The sequence below is a fragment of the Zosterops lateralis genome (genome assembly GCF_965231275.1).
Source record: "Zosterops lateralis genome assembly, chromosome: 2".
In the NCBI taxonomy this organism is placed as follows: Eukaryota; Metazoa; Chordata; class Aves; order Passeriformes; family Zosteropidae; genus Zosterops; species Zosterops lateralis.
This window is the reverse complement of record NC_139763.1, coordinates 34,188,553-34,208,451: the sequence shown is the minus strand read 5'-3', so window position 1 is coordinate 34,208,451 and position 19,899 is coordinate 34,188,553. Positions and strand designations below refer to the sequence as shown.

The following is a 19,899-nucleotide window of genomic DNA, read 5'->3' as shown; positions in this document are numbered from 1 at the left end:
TACCAGGTTTGATGTTTGCAAAGTTTTGCATATGTAGATGGCTGTGTTGAGAGACAGAACTCAGAATAGACAGCTTTAAGAAAAACCTCCAGGATGGCAATACAGCAAGTGATTACTTTCCAGAAATTGTTGTCCTCAGCAAATTACTACAGCTCTTACTGCAAGCTCTGCAGTCAATGCCCAGGGAATGGGGTGGACTCCCAGAGTTAGCTGCCTTCCAACATATTCTACAGCAAAATGCAGTACTTCAGCACACAGCTTCAGGAAGTGCTACGGCCAGTTGCACCACCCCACTCAAATCCATAGAGGCTAGAGACAATACGTGCAATCGGCACTTATTCATAGCTTTTGAAACTGTTGGACTAGAATTTACATGTTTTAGATCAGATTTAAACGTGCCTTGGAAGAGCTGTTCCTGCAGACCTCCAGAGACCTGTGTCACCTTTGTGGATTCAGGAGACTTATGCATTAATTCAGAAAAGAAATGGCACAAAGGTCCCAACAAGTTAACAAGGAACTTGATAGCAAAAGATCTAGAGTTTAGGAACTAATCAGGCAGGCAACTGGGCTGCCCCTAGGTGTTAAAAGATTTATTTCACTATGTCCTGCATTAAATTTTTAGGAAAACAGTATCTTCCGAAAGATGTTGATTTCACAGGCTATTATGAATGCTGATTTAAATTTGTGCAGAACGCCAAATTCTGTATTAATAAAACCTAAACACTTAAAAGCCAGCATTTAAATAAGAAAATATTCAGCTACAGAGTTTTACTCATGCTTAAGTCAGTTAAACTTTTCTTCCCCTTATTAGTCAGAATGACTTAAGCATATATTTTGTAATAAAAGTTTAAGGCTGCTTTATGGAATTGAAAAAAATCTGTCCAAGTTACGTAAGTGCAGCCTGGTATTTGGATTAAAGTCATGTAAAAACCACATGTATATTAGATATGACAAAAGAAAGTTCTAGCAGCTGGAGCACAGATACTTATTCATGTTCATATTCAAAGATGTGATTGGTAAAAATGGTGAAAATACTTAAGGGCAGCTTTGCTATGACTCTGACACTACATAAGAAAAGATTATTAGGCAACTTGGATCCAGCTGGTGTAACATGATAGTTTTTAAACTGTAAAATTGTATAATAATAGCTAAAGGTATACCAAAAGCTTCGATACTTTAAAGCTTCACAATTTTACTCAATTTCTTCAAAAGACAATTGTATTGACACAGTACTTTATATTCTGTCCAAACATTTATGCTTAGTGAGAGTTACCCTAGACCACCTCTGCTTGGAAGAGTCACATTTCTGACCAGTTTAAAGCTACGTTTGCAAATTTATTAAAGGTTTACCTATTTTCAGGAAGATTTTACCATTTTCAGATATTAAATAGACCTGCTTTCTAAATTAACAATTTTACTACTATAAGCACAACCATCTCTGACTGAGGAAAAATCCCTGCTGTCAAAAAATCACCTTTTTCAGAGGATGAATGCCTAGAGAGTTAATGCTTATTTTCTACTAGCTATGAGTATCTATTTCAAGATATATCCCTGTTTAGGCGTGGAAATTAGTTTTTATACCTACTATAATGTAATTGTTTTTCAATATGCTATAATTTTAAAAAGTCTTCAGAATCCAGAGTTCAAATATTTCAAATGTTTATTATGAATCATATTCACAGTGTAATACAAATTACATTAAAAGCTACACAAGAAATGTACAAAGAATACATGAAACACGTACCATTCTATAATGCAAAGAATTCCTGGCTCTTAAGCTAGAAGTGTTCTTAACACCTGTTAGCAAGAAATTAAAATCAAAAGATAGATAAATAACTGAATTGAGAATCTCCTTCATTATTCAGGGACTTTTAATTAAAAATTCTTGATGTCAGTAAACAGACCATCCATGTTAAAAACAAAAAAGCAACACTGCTGTTTCCCAGCATGTAGAAAAGTTATTCCATTGTTTCAAGCCTAGATTAATTTTCAATTAATCATCCTGTCCTCCAGCAAAAAGAGTCACAAAAGTCCATTTAGCACTTTGTTTCCAGAGCAGGTTGATGATACAAAAAATAAGCTATAAACATACACATGATCATGTGTCAGCATGTAACTTTGGAAATCTTACATGTGAAAGTTTAGAGACCAAGGTAGTCTGGTAAATGTACTGCTGATAAAAATCACACAATGACAGCCCTGAAGTACATTATACAATTTCAATGTACTGTCCATACCAAAATAATACATTTATTGTACATATCTAGATTAATTACTGTACATGTTTATTGATGAATTGTGCTAGTACTTTGGAAAGTAAGATAAAATTTTTAGTTCTTTTTACAGCCTCACCTCACGCTTACCAAAAAAAAAAAAAAAAAAAAAAAAAAAAAAAAAAAAAAAAAATTCCTGGCTGGCTAAGTGCAAGTAAGTGGTAATTTCTACTACCAGTTGGATCCTGATGGTGGCTTGATTTTTTTTCACTTTGTCAAATAAAAACATTTCAAAGAAGTGGCAATTTTCTTACCTCCAGTACAGCAATGGTTTATTTTATTCAGGAGATATTATTCCTTATTTAATCTATGCATAACTATAACAAGAGGTCCTACATATTCTCTAATTTAAACTAATGGCAAGCATTTGCCCAGTAGCAACAAAATGACAGCTCAGAACCTCTCTTGGGCATTACAGAATTATGAATTTCAGAAGAAGAGATTCTTTCATGTGCTAATTCAAAAAAAAAAAAAAATAGAGATGTGTTTTTAGCCACCCACTTTGGAGCTCCAGAGCTGTGCAAGTGATGAGTCAAAACTTATTTTCAGTTAAGATTTGCAAGATGTTCCCTTTTGATAGATGACCATAATGAGGAAATTGCTTTAGCACCTCAACACAGACTCAATCCATTCAGTGAATTGTCAAGGCCATGCAAACTGGCAAGCCATGTTTTAATTATGAAATTTGGTTTTGTGTGTCTGCATGCACAATTGGTTCAAGTATTACAGTGGGCTTGGAAACCTGGACTAAAGCTTTAAGTTCGTGTAGAAAAATCAGTAAGGATGTAATATGCAAAAATAAATCAATCACGTATTTAATACCCATATAGATTTGTATTCTAAAATGCATTATTTAGCAATAAGCATTATTACTGAACACTATTCAAAGGTATCTCACGAAACACTAGTAGCACTTCTTCAGTCTGTCTTTAGAATTAATACAAAATAAATCTTATGGCAGTGTGTAGCACTTTACAGCACTTTTTATATTACTGCTGCATGTAAAAGCCTTCCCTTGGGGTCTAGCAAGGAAGAAGGGGGTTTTAATGCCATCAAAGTCCTTCTTGTCTACTGGCTATGTCCCTTCTAGTAAACAACAATATGCCAGAGGTTTATTGCTTCAAATGCAAAGAAACCTAATGTATATCCCATGTATGAGCTGGCAGCTGTGTCACCGAAGAACCTGAGCAGACCTCAGAGTAGCTTCAGCAGAGCACTCATGCTCAGGATTCACCTCAAAGCAGAAAAACCTGGCAAGTGCTCACTTACCAGAATGCTGTTGTGACAACTCTCACCATAAATGGTGCTGCAAACAACTTTATTCAAAAAGTGTGCTGAAGCAGAGTAAGCCAAAATCGCAAACTGCTTTTGAAAGCATGCTACAAGGACAACTAATTTCAGACTAAGTTTCAGAAAAAGTCAATGACTACAGCTTCCTTCCTGGACCCCAGTAAAGACAAATTTGCATGTGGAAAAATTTTGAGGGGCGAGTTTCACATAAATACACTTTCTAAAAATGTGAAAGATAACAACTACTACTGCATCAAAGTTGGATCAGGATGCACTTTTAAAATATGTATAACCATTAGATCTCAAGAAACATTCAAGTGTCAATAGATGTTTAGAAATCACTGTAAAAAAGTTAGTAGAAAAGTTCAATTGGTTTTTGAAGTTAAACTTAAGTTTCAAACACAATGCACGTGGCTAGCTATGCAGTTTACTCCAGTTCAGATAACACAGTATCAAAAACCACCAGTGGCTTTATAAAAGGGATGTATGAGAAATACAAAATTAAATAACAAAATTACTGCAATATTCAAGCCAAGTGACATCCAAGTGCTGAGACAAACCGTATGTGAGCACCTTCATGCTAAACTTTACATTCCCATCTGCATGTCAGCAAAGTTGTAGAAATTGTCTACATCCTGAGATGCTGATGCTTTGCTTTCCGATACAAAAACCTGTTTTATTAAACAAGAAAATAGTTATGCATCAGTAAAAAGCAGTCATGCTCATTTGAAATCAGTAATGCTTATTTTTAGTCTTGCATTTCCTGAGAGACAACACTGTTGGTTCCCACTGTGTGACAGAACAAGTTCTAGTATTCTCTTAGCCCTGATGGGCATCCACCATTTATTATCATCACCCTTTCCTAGCACACATACTGGCTGCATTAACCCTTGCCTTCAGGATCAGGAGTTTGGGGGTTCATTATTCAGGGGTCACAGCTTCAGTTAGTATCTATTTAGATGTATTTTGATTGGTAAAGTCAAATCTCTCCAGGAGAGCAGGGGAAAAATAAATACACAAAATCCTTAGACTACTACTTTCCTTTAACAGAGAGTTTGTAAGAAAGACTTCCTTGTGTTATATTACCCTCAAAAAAACTCTGCTGCTTCTCCAGACTATTTTTTTAAAAAGTAACTTCAATTACTTTTGCATTTTTCAAGATTTATCAATGTATGTGAAAGTCCAAGGCCCAGGACAGCTACCTTTGAAAGCTTTCAGCAGATCAACAATAGTTGTCTTAATCAATACCCAATCAGTTGAGTAACAGAGACCATTGTGGCTGTTCACCCATCTCAACATGCATGGAATAGCCTCAATCAAAAAATTAAATGAGATTACTTATTACAAGATGACTGTTTTCCAGAAACTGGGCAGCCTAGCTCCAAGTAAGTCTTTTGAAAGGAACTGAAAGACAGCAAGGAGCTTCATGGATGCTACGTCTCAAAGGCATTCTAGTCCTTTTTGAACAGCTGCCTGAAAGCAGAGTTTGTCACTCTCCTGTTACCAGGAGTGGTCTAAATGTTCCTATAAACTTTCTCAAAACCATTGCCATTTAGAGAAAGAGAACAGCAAGGAAAGAGGAGGTGTGGTGTAAGGAAGCTAAAGAGAAAGAAGCTGACAGAAGAAATAAGAACACTGTCTTTGAAGGAAGGCCTTGTGTGGTATCCTACACAGCAAAAGTAAACATGGAAAAAAGTTGAAATCCCACCATATTATCTTTGTCATGGTTTAATAGACAGGACACCACAAAGTTAAGTGACTAAATCCAAGACTTGAAGTGGAACTTCTTTGTACTATAATTATAGAACTTGACTTTTCTATTATGTGAAAAAACAGCTTTAAGTGGAAATCTTGTATTCTTCAGTGGATATGGGGATTCAGAACTCTCTTTCCCAGGACAATTTTCTTATCACCAACAAGTAACTTCTGTTTTGAAGACAAAAAAACCAAAACAACTACAAACGTATATTCCAATTTTGTTACCCATAAACCTAAAAAGATTGTGTAGTATGTCAACACCATATCTTGACCATGACATAGCTCAGACATTCTGTAATACTTTCTGTGAATAAAACAATACACCACCTTACCTTGGTCCCACTAAAAACTTCATTTATAGTGCTTTGACACTGTTCCACAGCACCATCTCCATTGAATTCCAAAGCAACCACTGGACCTAGAAAATAGTTTCATCTAAAAATCAATAGTACTTTCAAGCTTGGCATTGAAACAGAAGATTTCTCAACCCACAGGGAATTGTGAAGCTTGCAAGAAGCATTTTATTTTTTTGCTTGAGCAGCCCCATAACAGCAGATAAGGAATTAAAAAGACTTAAACACATTAGAGAAAAAAAACTACAGTGTTATTACATACAGTGCAATTCCATGCTTTTTTTTTTTTTTTTTTTCTCAGAGATTTGGGCAGGATTCCAGTTTTACTTCTTGAAAGGCAGCAATAGCACAAAAATGCTAAGGAGTGCAAGGCATCATGGAAGTGAGTCAGACTATGCTGCTCAAATAGTGAGCCATTTCACAGACATCTGGAGTGGGACTGAGTCATTCAAGCATTTTTGCCTAAGCCCCAAGACAGAAAATTGCCTGATTCTTAGACTTGTTCTCACCCACTGTTTGCAGATCTGCTTTCTCTGGTTTCATTCTGACATGGTATTTCTTCCCACATGACTGCAATATAGCCCATAAGCTAGACTATCATCTTATAAGTGCAATGACTTTTGTCCTATTCTTGCAATGAGCATCACAGACCTCTCATGTCACCATGAAAAAACCTGCATGTTGCTACCAAGTTTGGGAATGTGTAGTGAACTTTAGCATATAACACATAACAAGATGTCGGTACTTCTGCAAGAAGAGACAAAACCCAAATGCAACCATATCAATAGAAAGGCTTTTGAAATACTCTGACAGTACACCAGTTATAAACAAGAATTTTAAACACTTATCTGCTTTATGTACACCCATACTGATTTCCTTAAATAATTTATACAGAAACACTGAACAGCCCAGTGGTTGAGCAGCACAGGTGACAAGCTAGAAACAGTCTAAAAGCATGAGCTTTTTTTGACCACTCCAGGCAGACCTGTATGTGGCACTGCTCCTGAGATATACGACTGGACCACTAGAGGGGGAGCAGAAACACAAAATACGTGTGAAATAACTCATTTCTGATGCCTTCAGGAGTTTTGGCTGGTTTAGGGCCTCACTGAGGCTTCCAAAACTCATCACAACAAGGTTTTACAGTATGTCCTTGAAATACAGATTTGTCCTTCATTCTTCTTTCTTCTCCAGAACTCTCTAGTGACAAATTTCTATATCAAGAGGAGAAAGAAAACACAAACTGACCTTTTTCCAGGAGTGGAATGAATTCTAATGCACTCTGCTGGAACACTCTGTGAGCATCCTCTGCCTTCATTAAGACTTCTTTAGTCTGCACCAGCTGAAAGCCTTTACTAGTCATCTGTTAACAGAGGAAGAATTCATGTTAAAAATGCTTCTAAGGCAGAGTTCAACTTGAGTATTACACTGTAATAGACTCATTTTTCCCATACACATTAAATCTCAGAGCAAAGGGACCCTTTTTGCTCTTTTCAGAGACCATTTGCTTTTTCTACCCTTCTGTTTATTTTCATTCCATTCATCCAGATTTTCTCTTCTGCCCTAGTGCACCTAGCGGAATAAATGTGAATGTTTTTGTTTTATACATTAGGGCCCAGGGTTATGTGTTTTTCCCCACAATCCCTCACAAGCAGAAACTAATGGGAGTCAAAGGCATTCAGCATCTGGAAACAAGCAGTCAGTTCTCTTTACTCTGCCATCATTCAGTCAAGCATTAGCTCAAATTCTCATCTATCCACTGCTGATGTTTTCAGTTTTGGAACAATAGTTAACAATGCTTGAAAACACATATACACATCTCACCCCCTCATTTTTACTCCAAATCTAATATGAAAATAAAAGCATGTGGGAAAGGAGCAAATACATTTTTACTTCCACAACCTCCATTAATCTACAGAGCAGTTAGATTTCTACAGAAACTCACTAACTAGTCCTCTAGCATCTTCTTAACTCTAACTTCTAAATAACTATTAACAGAGGAGAACACATCTATTACCATCCTCCTGTAGCTATTCATTCATCAGAAAAAAAAAACCACCCATAAGTATCATTATCTCCTTTCACCCAAGTAACTCAGTAGCTCAGTCCCATAAAAGTTCAACTGGGCAATGGGGAGAGAAGGAGACACTGTACAGCTTTCTTTCCTTGCAGATAAAAACCCAAGGGAAAGGGCTCCACTAGATGTTTAGTTGACCACACAACACTGTGATCAGCAGCTTTTACAGATTCTCTCAGATGCTGTAGCCCATGGTTACTGGCTCTGCTCTGTGACATCCTTGGCACTCGAGGATGGTGAAAGCAGCCAGCCACTCCCAGGTTTTAGCCCCAGGAAAGTACAAACTCAGCAAGCTTGGAAGCTGTGGTCTCATAGGAGAAAAAAAAAAAAAAGAAAAAAAAAAAGAAAAAAAGACAAAGAAAGGGGGGGAAAAAAGACCAATAAAAAATCTATTTAAGTCATTGAAGACCAGTCATGACAAACACTCACTGCCCCTTTCAGAAAAAAAAAGTTCCAACAATGGATGACATGGGGATACATTTTAACAATTTTTTTTTTTTTTTTTTTTTTTTTTTTTTTTTTTTTTTTTTTAGACTCTCTGATAGTACTGGAAAAACTTTCAGGACAAACTTTTGTTAGCTGAGACTTTCAATACAATAAGCTAACAAGTTAATTGGTTACATCTCTTTCACAAGCATTGTCAATCACTTACCCTATATTTGACCAAGTTCATCAAATCAACTACACATTTTCTTCAGAGCATCACTTTGCTGTGCTATGATGGAAAAGTACACCAGAACTGTTAGAGGACACATGTGCTACTCACAAGATGTCAACTGTAAAGCAACTGACTGATCAAATGAGATTCAGTCTCTTATCTTCCTTTAAGGTTTTAAACAATGCAGTTGATCAGTATGGTCAGTAGACAGAGCTTCTATATTTGTCCTTCAGGGAGAATCAGAGGCTGTCTAGAGGAGAGTTTAATTAGGAATTGAAAAACCTGAATGAAGACAAAGGTTGCTTACCTCATCAATTAACTTCCTGGCATTTGCAGTTGTGTAGTCACCAGCAAAAAACACAGTCAGACACGATTCATCACTGTTTTTCTGTCTCCGCCCTCGAGTTATGGGTATTATGCTCTTTGCAGCATCAGTAGAAACCCTGACGACTTTCAGCTCCTCAGAGCTGGGCAGAGGAACGTAATCTTGGACTACAGCAGTTTCAGGCAAAAGGCCCCAGTTATTTTCTCCAGACACAGGGGTAAAGTCATGGATGTTGCTCCATGTGTTATTGAAGATACTCAGACCAGCATCTTTAAATTGTAAAGCCAGCTCGGGATAATAGTACTGGAAACATCCAAATTTCATACCTGTGGAGGACTCAATAATGGGCTGGGTGGCACAGCACAAGAACACCTCCAGCTTTCTGCAGTCCCGCGTGCGGAACTGCTGGCAGGCAACCACACACTTACAATCTTTGCAGTCACGGAAAAACACGCTGCCTTTTATGGGTCCCAAAAAGATTTGGCAATTTACGCAGTCGTCAATCGTGATTGTAGCAGAATGGTCAAATATGTAGATTTTACAGTTCTCGCAGTCCTGTATGACAAATTGTTGTCCTGCTACTTTTCCAGGCAGTCGACCAACAGTTTCATTTTTAAGTCCGGAAAAAGTGTAATCTTTGGGGTCAATCTGAAGGAGGAAAAAAATAAAAAAAGGTTAAATTCTTCAAATGCAGAAAAATATTATAATGCTAAATGCCCATTGACTTGCACTGATTGAAGTACCACTGAATTGTACAGGATAAACTGCCACAATGAGTGATGAAAGATCAGAAGCAACTCTTAACTAAACTACTGGAATACACAGTATTGAGATACATCTAAGAAATGAAACTACACTTCTGAGATGCTCCAGGGGAATAAAAAAAACCAAAACCAAACAACTCAGTTTGTCCTTTAATAAAGAAAGGGGCAAAGGGAGCTAGTTTTAACTGTGGACTTTAAAATGTTTCAACAAAGATGATGGTTCTGAATAGAGTCGTAACTATAACAAATAAACTATCCAACATACTTACAGATTCATAAAGCTGGAGATACAGTATTTCCTTTTTGAGTAGCTTTCTTGGGCATATTTTACTGGACCTCAACATATTGCAAGGAAACCTTGTTGCTGTCAAGCAGTATCTTCTCTATTACGTTTGCAAACTATAGAGAGCTCATTAATCTGTGCCACAGCTTTATCTTATGCCAACAATGATAAGATTTTTGTGCTGACAAAACATATAAGATTGTTTTAGCTATGTCCAAGAAGCGAAAACTGGCAGTGGTGGTACAGGGGGCATGTTTGCAGATCTCCTCCACACTCCAGCATCCCTCTCACTGGGGCAGAACACTTGAGAGAGGCTGTGGTTTTTCCTGGGACTCTCCTTTAAAAAGCAGCAATTCACGAGCCACACAGCACCTAGGATGGATGCAATACAGGTGGCAAAGATGAATAATACAGCCCATGCTGTCCTAGAACCAAAGAAATCTGAGCTGGCTTATTTCTAGGTATGTCTCAAGCCAACTGCAATTCCTGGAGCAAATTCTACTCTGCCCTCTTGTGAAAGCTCATTAAAATAGCACTTGGAAGCATACAAGTGAATGATTAATACAAGATCATTTCACCAGCCTGCTATTTGATTATCTGCCTTGAGGCTCATAAAATTTGCTGTACCATAATCAGTTATTGTGCATTACCACAGTTTCAGTGTAGTGAAATTTCTAAAACAATTTCTTCCTAGCATGTCAAACATTGACACAATCCTTAGAGATCAGCAAAAGGCATAAACCAGAATGGCCTAGCACCAGACATTCATTAAACCAGCCTAGATAGCTTTAGACTGGAACAGTCAAAGGAAGCTAAAAATCTCTACCAGCTGATAAAATATATTTTGTTCTATGCAACCTGTATGACCTTCAGACAGGAAAGGAGGTTTGCAGCTGATGGATCTTCCAAATAAAAAGCAAGTTGAGACAATGAAGATGGCTTCCAGAATTCTCAATCATATTTAATACCACTAGTATACATCCAGGACAGTTAGCTGGAAGTGTTACAAATAAAATTGGGAGACTCAAAAGATAAGGGACACCTCATGGAGACTCAGTCACACAGCATGCTTTGGATTCAAACTCTCTTTAGGTCTTTAGTCTCAAGTAATGTTACATATTTGATCCACATAAAAGTTATTTACCCTCATATTCTCTCTTACTTGAGAATATAAATATTAAAATTGCTTTTGGACATATCCTTCCCAGGCATCTCCTAGAACATTTGTGTATGTTTGTGTATATCTGTGTGTTGGGTTTTTCTTAAATAACCACAGAAGACAGATTTACTGCTTTCAAAAGAGGCACCTAGGAACAGTTAATTCTCTTAGGAATGAGAAGTTCAGTGTTTCCAGAACTTAAAGCTTTTTTGAAACTTGGAACCTAAGCACGTCTTTCTGAATTGCTCTGCTCTACAAAGTCTCTGAAGCAGCACTAGCTCATCCTGCCCAGTGGCCTTTGCAAGGACATGTGAAACTTCATGTTGCAATTTTATTTAGGCCTAGGTGAAAAACCTCGGTTAGTCAGAAAACTCACAGCTTATAAACAGTTTCAAATGAGAGTTTTTGAGTAAGAAAAGTAGTCAAGTTAAAGATAATTTTTCGGCTTATTATAAGGTTCAAGAGCTTCTCTTTATTTGCCTATTTTCCAGAATTAAGAGTTCCATTCTGACACAGTTTTTACTTCTCAGTTTGTTGACCATGCCAGGGAATTTGCACATTTCCTTTAATTTTGCTTTGCAGTTATCCTTTTAAAGACTAAGGGAATTTATTGATTAACACTGCAGTATAGACCAGAGGGACTGCATGAAATAGATTTGATACTCTTTTCCCCCAACTGGGTTATTGCCCCTGAGAGGAGGGGATATAAGACTATAGCAGATATAAATATTTCACTTCTCCTGGGTAAAAGAAACATGCCAGAGAAACAGGCCTGAAGGCAGAACCATAATTTTCAGGATGCATCCAACAGCTCCTTACATGGTCACAGGATTATAGAATAGTTTAAAAGTTTTAGAAAAGACCTCTAAGTCCATCAAGTGCAACCATTAACGTGACACTGCCAAGTCCACCACTAAACCATGTCCCCAGCTGCCACATCTACACATCTTTTAAATACCTCCAGGCACGGTGACTCAACCACTTCCCTGGGATGCCTGTTCCAACTTTTTCCATTAAGAATTTTTTTCCTAATGTCCAATCTAAGCCTCACCTGGAACAACTTGAGGGCTTTTCATTTTGTCCTGTCACTAGGTACTTGTGAGAAGAGACCAACTCTGACCTCCTACAGCCTCCTTTCAGGTGGTTGTAGGGAGCAAAAAGGTCTCCCCTGAGCCTCCTTTTCTTCCAACTAAACAGCTGCAGCTGCTTCAGCTGCTCCAGACCTTTCACCAGCTCTGTTGCCCTTCTCTGGACATGCTCCAGGACTTCAGTGTGCTTACTTCTTTCTTGAAGTAAGGAATCCAGAATTCAACACAGGATTTGAGGTACAACCTCAACGATGCCAAGTACAGGTCATGGCCCTAGTCCTGCTGGCCACACTACTTTTGATACAAGCCAGGATCAGCCATCGGCCTTCTTGGTTCATGTTCACCATCTCTGAATTCTTCAGGTATCATCAACAGATTAATATTAAATCACTGCAACCACCTTCCTTCCCCTGACAGTGGAAACCAACTGTTTCTTAAGCTCTATCTTGGCAACATAGCAAAAAAAGCGGGCTAGGAAAGCCAAAAGAAGCTGAAGAAATGCATCTGCAGTCTCATACAACCATAACCAGGGCTATGTACATCTCTCTGCCCATTCATTTGGTGCTCCATTGGCTATAAAATCTTAAGCACATGGCAGGTCAGGAAAACTCAACTATTTGATAACTCATTTACTTGTCCTTTTCAAAAAACTTTGTCCAAATCCACCCATCTCACTCAGACAGATGGTTTACTCTACAGCCCATAACAGGTTTTTTAAATGTCTTTTTTTCCCCAGGCTGATATAAGTTCAAAAGGTGACAGTATTCATAGCAGTAACTTTTAATATTTTCAGCTGAATTTAAAGAGTTCTTGAAGTAGACGAGAGTCATACATTAATAGATATTGGCACAGCTCAAGAGCTGAAACCTTCTAACTGAAGTGGCTATGCACAGGTTCAGGAATTACTCCATAGAATGACCTAAAATAACCAGATGTGATGATGAAAAAGCAAGCCCTTCTTACAGGGCTAACATTTTTCCTTCTCTAAACAGGCACAGAAGCCTAATCTTTGGTTATTAGCAATTACAGTGGTGAGAAGTCTGTTACAAAGAGCTAGAGGACAAATTGTAAGGAGCAAGGATTTTAAAGAACAAACAAAAGGAGAGAAGTGAACATAGGAGTTTGTCGTGGCTGCTTACAGCTCTAGGACATCCTGTTACAAGTGCAAGGTGCTTTAAGCAGCTTTCCTTCCTGCAAACACTTGTCCTGCAAGAAGGTCAGGGGCTATGTGAAAGTGGCACATGACGTGCATCTCTTCGGCCACCATTACGCAGTTTCCTGGCACCAAAACTGGGCAGCTCCCACTTGGAAGAAGATTTGGAACAACTAGACTCTCACAGTTGTTAGTGGTAACCGTACCTAGAATCATAAAGGATCCCACCACCTTGAAGTGTTTCTGGTATGAGTTCATGTCTCAGCAAGAACTTTTTCATAGGGTTCTTCAGGGAAGGAGTTTCAGTCAACAGTGGTATGCCCCTACAAATATGAGCAGGTACTGCTGCTCTTAACAGCTTACAGTTCTGCTCTAGTTACTCATGTCTAGGCTGCTGAGAAAACAGTTTGTAAGGTATTTCTAAACCACTACACTAAAGTCTTCTCTTTTAAATTTTTTCTCAAAAATTCATCCCCTATCTCTCTATGTCACTACAGATAGCAGTTCAGAAATGAACTTATATACAGCTGATGACATACAAAAGTTGGCTGCTGACCCAGTAACATTAAAAGCTGCACCTACAGGGTAAGCACACCAACTTAAGAAGCTTTAAGCACTATTTTTGTCAGCAGGGGAATTAACATAAGGGAAATAAGAAAGAAAAGTGCATTCCCAGGCCTAGACACTTCTGCATATTCATACTTAGATGGGTTTGGTGCCCTCAAGTAATGAGTTGCAACATCCTCTGGAGATTGGTTGTTGAAGTTACTCACCCACTGGCAGATTTCAAGATTCTTGCACAACAAGAAAAGGTGGAAAGAGTAGAGCAGGTTCCTGTCACTAGCAAACAGTTTTTCATTTTGGAGCATGTCCTGCACACCTTGACTTTAAAAGTGGCCAATACAACAGTCTGAATGCTCATTTCATTCTATTCTTGGGAATCTTCATGCTTTTCCATAATGCCCATAACAGCATAAAATGGTCATTCACATTCAGCAAACCACAGCTAATTACTGCATACAGAAAAAGTGAAAGAAGAAAGGAAGTTATCACAAGCCTGCATTTGATCTAACAGGAGATATTGCTTAATACAAATCTTCTGACTGTTTCTCAGTTGATCTAACCACATTTGAGAAATACAGCAGTAGTTCTTCTGGTGCACCAAGAAGCATAAGGGAGATACACTGGATTTAAGGACAAAATAATTCATTGTTTAGAGAAAAAAAAAGTTATTTTATTAATATTCCAAAATAAAACATGAAGTGGCTACTAAAGAAGATCTAGACGGTTCAAGATACCCAAGTCAGCTCAGACCATTCATGAAGAATCCTCAAATGTAAGGTAACTAACAAAATACTATCTAGGATTTAGGCAAAAAGTTTAACCTCTTGAGGTTTTTTAACTGCTTAAATACAGCTACACAACACAATAACAATGATGCATGTTTCCTATCAACTAAACCAGTTAAGTTGCAAATCAGTTGACATAAAACAAAACTTTACTTGTTCCTCCTAAAACTAAAAAAAAAAAATATATGGGAAGGAAAGTTCCTCTAAGCTCTAAATGCCACTGTGATAATAATTAATCTAATCCTACTTCTTTGAACATGAGACAACAGCAAAAAAGATGATGCAGCTATTGTGTTTCTTCTGCTGTGGAGGTCATGAGTGTATCTGCCACCACAAGACACAAAAGCCCCAGTTCCTTTCTGTACGTACCCACATTCAGTTACTGCTGTTAGTCATACAGTGTGAAAGGAAAGCAATCCAGATGGAAAGCTGCCTGAAGAAGGCTGAGAAAGGCTGAGAGAGACTCTCACGACAGCCCAAAGACATCAAGAGACATAACAAGTCCTCAGGATGCAATGCAGTAATATCAGACTGGAATAAACTGTGCTCTGCTTACACTCATGGACTGAGAATCCCAAAGCAAGAAACTGAATACTCATCCTTCTCCTCTCTGTTTTCAAGATAATCTGATCCTTTGGTTCTTCTACTGTGCCATAAGTAATCTTCACACAGTTCTCTGAACTCAAGGCTCAGTAAGCATTACAGACACTCCAGCAGATTTACAGTACAATCTAAATTTGATTAAATTTAAAATTTTTAAATTTTAAATTTGATTAAATTCATACCTTAAAACTTCTCTCCTCACTTAATAAAGTCACACAGAAATCTGAAAAGACTCCTCAAAGTCATATACTTTCCTTAATTTCAGTTCAACTATCAGCATCTTATAATATTTTCTATTTAAAATTTTCTACCACATGGTCCATTTTTGGGACCATTACACAGGAGTTACATGGTCACTGGGATATCATCATATTACTCTTTGTCTAGAGCTACACTAGCAGGCAGTATCAATACTAATCATCTTTTACCATCAGAACATGGTTAAAATAGGCTCAACTGGCAATCATGTCCTTCAGAGGCAAAAGAAATAGTTTCGTTGGAGGAACCCCTCAGGTTCAGTCACTGTCTACACATCCCTAATCACACAAATAGGCACACAAGTGTGCCTACAATTTCTACCATGTTAGCATGGCATTAGTTTACAGGAAGACAGCTGGAGTGTCTGAGAAGCAAAGACATACTCACCTGCAAGAACATACAGAACATAGTTTACAAAAACTACAGACAATTGCCAAACCTGCTTGTTAAACTGCACTATATAAACACAACTGCATGACTGGGTAGGAGAGCCTAAAATTAGAAACACATCACCAACCCAAATGGTGGAAATAAACATCAAAAGACAACATATCTGCTGACAAAGTTGAGGTTTTCAGGGTTTAGAATACAATTCAATGCACTTGATGAACAAAAAGGAGTCTTGATGCCACAAGTTTTTCAACTGACTTCAATTTAACTTTGTGTACAAACACAAACTTGTGAAATAAATAAGTATATGTGAAGCATCAGAAATTATAAAGAAATAGACAACAGGACAAGGTATTACAGACAACATTTAAAGCTATTACATTAACACTAACAGGGTATCACTTAATACAAACTGGGATCAACAACTTTAGTGCATCAAGCGCTCGGTACTCCTTCACCTAAGATAAGGTGACTCCAGGTGCTTTCCTGGTTTAATATATTAATCTTACACCCAAAAAAAACAGTGAAAAACAAGGCTGCAAAGAAGAAGAGAAATTAACTTAGACATTAAATAGCCATCCTTAGGCTGTACAGTACAAAATTAGGCAGCTAATTTGATGGTTTACACAGTTCACTAGCACAGCCCAAACTCACTGATTCTCCTGGTTTCTAAGAGTCTTTTATAAAAAAGAAGGAAGTTTTACATGCAATACATAATAACAGTTTTTTTACTCCACAGAGATAGATTGTTGGTGCTGTAACAGTTTCATATGTTATCTTGAGCCTACTTCCAGCAAGTTAACAACAATCATCTCCTTAGCAACAAGGCTGGCTATTCTCTGAATCAAGTCTTTCTATACCCCGACTTTCCTTCTTTTAGTTTTCAAAGTTAGCTTTATATAAGTAGATGGGGTAAAAATTGTCATACCTGTTGTGCTTTAGCTGGTGAATTTGCTCTAAAACTAAAAAATAATATTCCAAAGGCTGATTTAGTAATTTACTTTTAGACAGACTAAGTTTTGTTCTGTCACTCTAAAATATGGCTTCACTACAGCCCCTCCCGCTGTGAGAACAGTCTCCGTACAAGTGACAGGCTGTAATCCTCCCCTGCTCTTGTCTGCTCCCTAAATATCCGCTATCCACTCAAGGCAACAAGCCCAACACAGATTGCTCATCTTTATCCCCGAGGAACCCATTCCTCCAGGCCACGCACACACTCTCCAGCTCATCTCCATCCACGCTTGTCTTAATCTACTTGGAGAGACTTAAGGGACACCCTAGAGCACCTGGCCAAGTTTAAAAAACAAGCAAGCTAAACATTCAAATAAGTTCACACATTTTCTTCCCCGTACTTGTAAAATATGGCCTAAAGGTTTGAGGATTTTGTTTGTTGAAACCACATCAATTAAGTTTATCACCTGCCCCAGTTTCTGCTTCCCCCACCCGAAGGCAGCTGGAGAGGCAAAGGAAGGAGGCCCAGTAAGGCTACAATGACATGACATATTTAGGAAGTGAAACTTGAAATGAGCCTAGGAAGAGATACATTTTATCCAGCATTTAAATGCTTTCCCGCTTGAGTCTTCATGACTGCCTCCAGGAGCTCTGGGAACAGCATGGGAAGGGATTTGTCTTCTTCATCTGTCATTTTAGGGCCGAATAAGCCTGTTCTACTTCCTCTTTTAAAAACCCCAAATCTTTAAATTATTAAAAATATATATATAAAATAAACGAGCGGAAACAGCCAAGCAGGAAGCATCAATGTAGACAGTCAGGACACACGGCAGGAGTTGCATGCCCCGCTGCAATGCCAGCCGGGGGGGCTCTCCCGGGCACAGGCAGCTCCCCAGCCATCAATCCCGGTTTGCCCGAGTGAAGCGGCACCCAGGGGACCCCGCGCTGTACCGGGAACCCCGGCGGCAGGCAGGCAGACACCCGCGGGGACTGTCACAGCCGAGCCGCCTGCCCTGCCCTGCCCACAGGGCGCTGTCCCGCCGGGAGGCAGCGCCAGCCTCGGGAGACCCCCGCGCCGGGGACCGATATTCGCACCGCGGCATCCCGCCTGCACAATTGGAGACTGCCTGGTAAAATCCTTAGGCTAAACACTTTTTAATTGCTCAAATGAACGCTCTGAACTGCGCGGACCGAGCCGTAGCAGCGGGGCCGGGGAAGGCGCGCTCCCTGCCGGAGCACACGCCCCGCCGCAAACAGCGGGCGGCCGGAGAGGGCGAGACGCTGAGAGAGGCGATACCCCAGCCCCAGCCCCAGCCTCTGCCCTTGCCCCAGCCCCGGCCCCAGCCGCCGGGGCGGTACCTTGGCTCGCAGGTCCCAGCTGTACTGCGGCGCCTTCGGCTCGCCGGTGGCCGCGCCCTGCCCGGCTCCCTGCTGCTGCGGCAGCTGCCCGTCCTGGGCCGGCTTCCTGCGGCGGGAGAACAAACACCCCATGGCGCTGCTGCTGCCGCCGCCGCCCGGCGGGGAGAGGCCGGGGAAGGGCTCGCCAGCTCCGCGCCGCCCCGCCCCGCCGGCTTCCGGTTTTCCCCCGTCTCCCGGAGCGACCGCGACATTTCCCCCGCCTTCCCCTTCCCCCTCCCCGCCCCGTCCCGCTCCAACCATCGCCCGGAGGCGCCTGGCGGGGCGGTGCCTGCAGCGGGCGGGGCCGGGACGAGAGGGACAGCGCGGTTTGTCACCGAGGTGTGTCAGTGATGGCCATCGCTCCCTGGCCCCGGGAAGGGTTCCCCCGCCTGGCCCGGCCCGGCCCGGCCCGGCCCGCGGGAGCGGCTCGGGAGAGGCGGCGGCCGCTCGCAAACCCGGTACCGAGGTGACCCTGTGCCCCGCCCGGAGCCGTGTGCGGGTTCAGCTGTGGAGGTCGGGGGCAGAACGCCCGGTACGGTACAAACCGACTGATCCTGCACCACGGCCTTTTCCTATGGATACGCCGGCGCGGTGCCCTCGGGACGCGCCACCGCCGTGCTCGCCTCCTGAAAGGGCTGCCCCGGCAAACGCGGCTTTTTGCAGGTGTTTCAGAGCAGCAGAAGCAGCGAGTGGCGGCAGGAGAACCCCCGGCATTCTACTGCTTTGTGCCTCCTTTTGCAAATAGTTGAGCTTCCTATGTTGGGTTGTGGTTTGTGAGTTTGTTGTTTGGCTTGGTTTTCTTTGGCTGTTTTTTCCCCCCAGAGGAAAAAAACCCACCCTTTTTTTTTTTTTTTTTTTTTTATTATTATTATTATTATTATTATTATTTAATCAGACTGTCCAACCAGTCAAAAACAATTTTCTCGAGATTTTACAGATTTGTTATCTGTGGTTGAGGCAAAGTATTTCAAAATTGTCTGTGATGCTTTGTTCAGTTCCTTCAGAAAGTACCCACCTGCTCTGTTGGTAGTCCCCCATGGGCCACACTGCAGATATTTGCAACCACTTTTCATGGACTACAGGGAAATCCTTGCTCCAGCACCTGCAGCACCTCCATCCCCTCCTTCTTTTTCGACCTTGCTGTTCACAGTGGTATTCCCCACTTTTTTGTCCTCATTCCTCTCTCTTTCATTGGTACTTAGTGGTTTTGCTCTTCCTTAAATGTTTTCCCAGAGGTGCCACTGGTGTTACCGGTGGGGCTCAGCCATTCCCCATCTGTTGGAGCTGTCTGGAAGTGGCTGTGTCCGGCATGGGACAGCCCTGTTTCCTTACAGAGACTACCCGTGCTGCCAGCACCTGACCTACACCCGGTCCATACCCACCAACAAAAATTCAGAGACATTTCGTGATGAACAAAGGATGATATTCCTGCTGTAGGAACAGAAGAGATAAGAAGTCAGGAAATGTGGCAGAGCAGTGCTGTGCCAGCTGAGCAGGCTGAAAGGCTTGTCCAGCCCAGGGCCCCGAGAACAGCAGAAAGGAGGAAGTGAAACCAATTGCTCATAAACGGTAGCTGAGGAGGAGGGGTGACTGACACCCTTTTTGGCATCATCTGTACTGCAAAACCATATGCCTGGGCAGTAGTGAAGCCTGCTCTGAGCTTTTGAAGCTACAGTTCAAGTCAATAGCTACCCTCAACACCACTAAGCACAGTTTTATGTCTCAGTCAAAAAGTGGATTTGCTCTATGAGTTGTTTTCCTGGATTTCT

General features: G+C 40.5%; 1 protein-coding gene across 1 annotated transcript; it reads right to left on the bottom strand.

Annotated features, from left to right (window-relative positions):
- Window positions 1–1,637: 1,637 nt before the first annotated feature.
- Window positions 1,638–18,223, bottom strand: RP2 (RP2 activator of ARL3 GTPase; the record flags this gene model as incomplete). The annotated part of the gene is made up of 5 exons (XM_083884876.1): window positions 1,638–4,234; window positions 5,654–5,739; window positions 6,923–7,037; window positions 8,717–9,382; window positions 18,092–18,223. The coding sequence occupies 5 exons, from the start codon at window positions 18,221–18,223 to the stop codon at window positions 4,151–4,153; spliced, it is 1,083 nt and encodes a 360-aa protein (XP_083741002.1). The 3' UTR covers window positions 1,638–4,150.
- Between the last annotated feature and the right edge of the window lie 1,676 nt (window positions 18,224–19,899).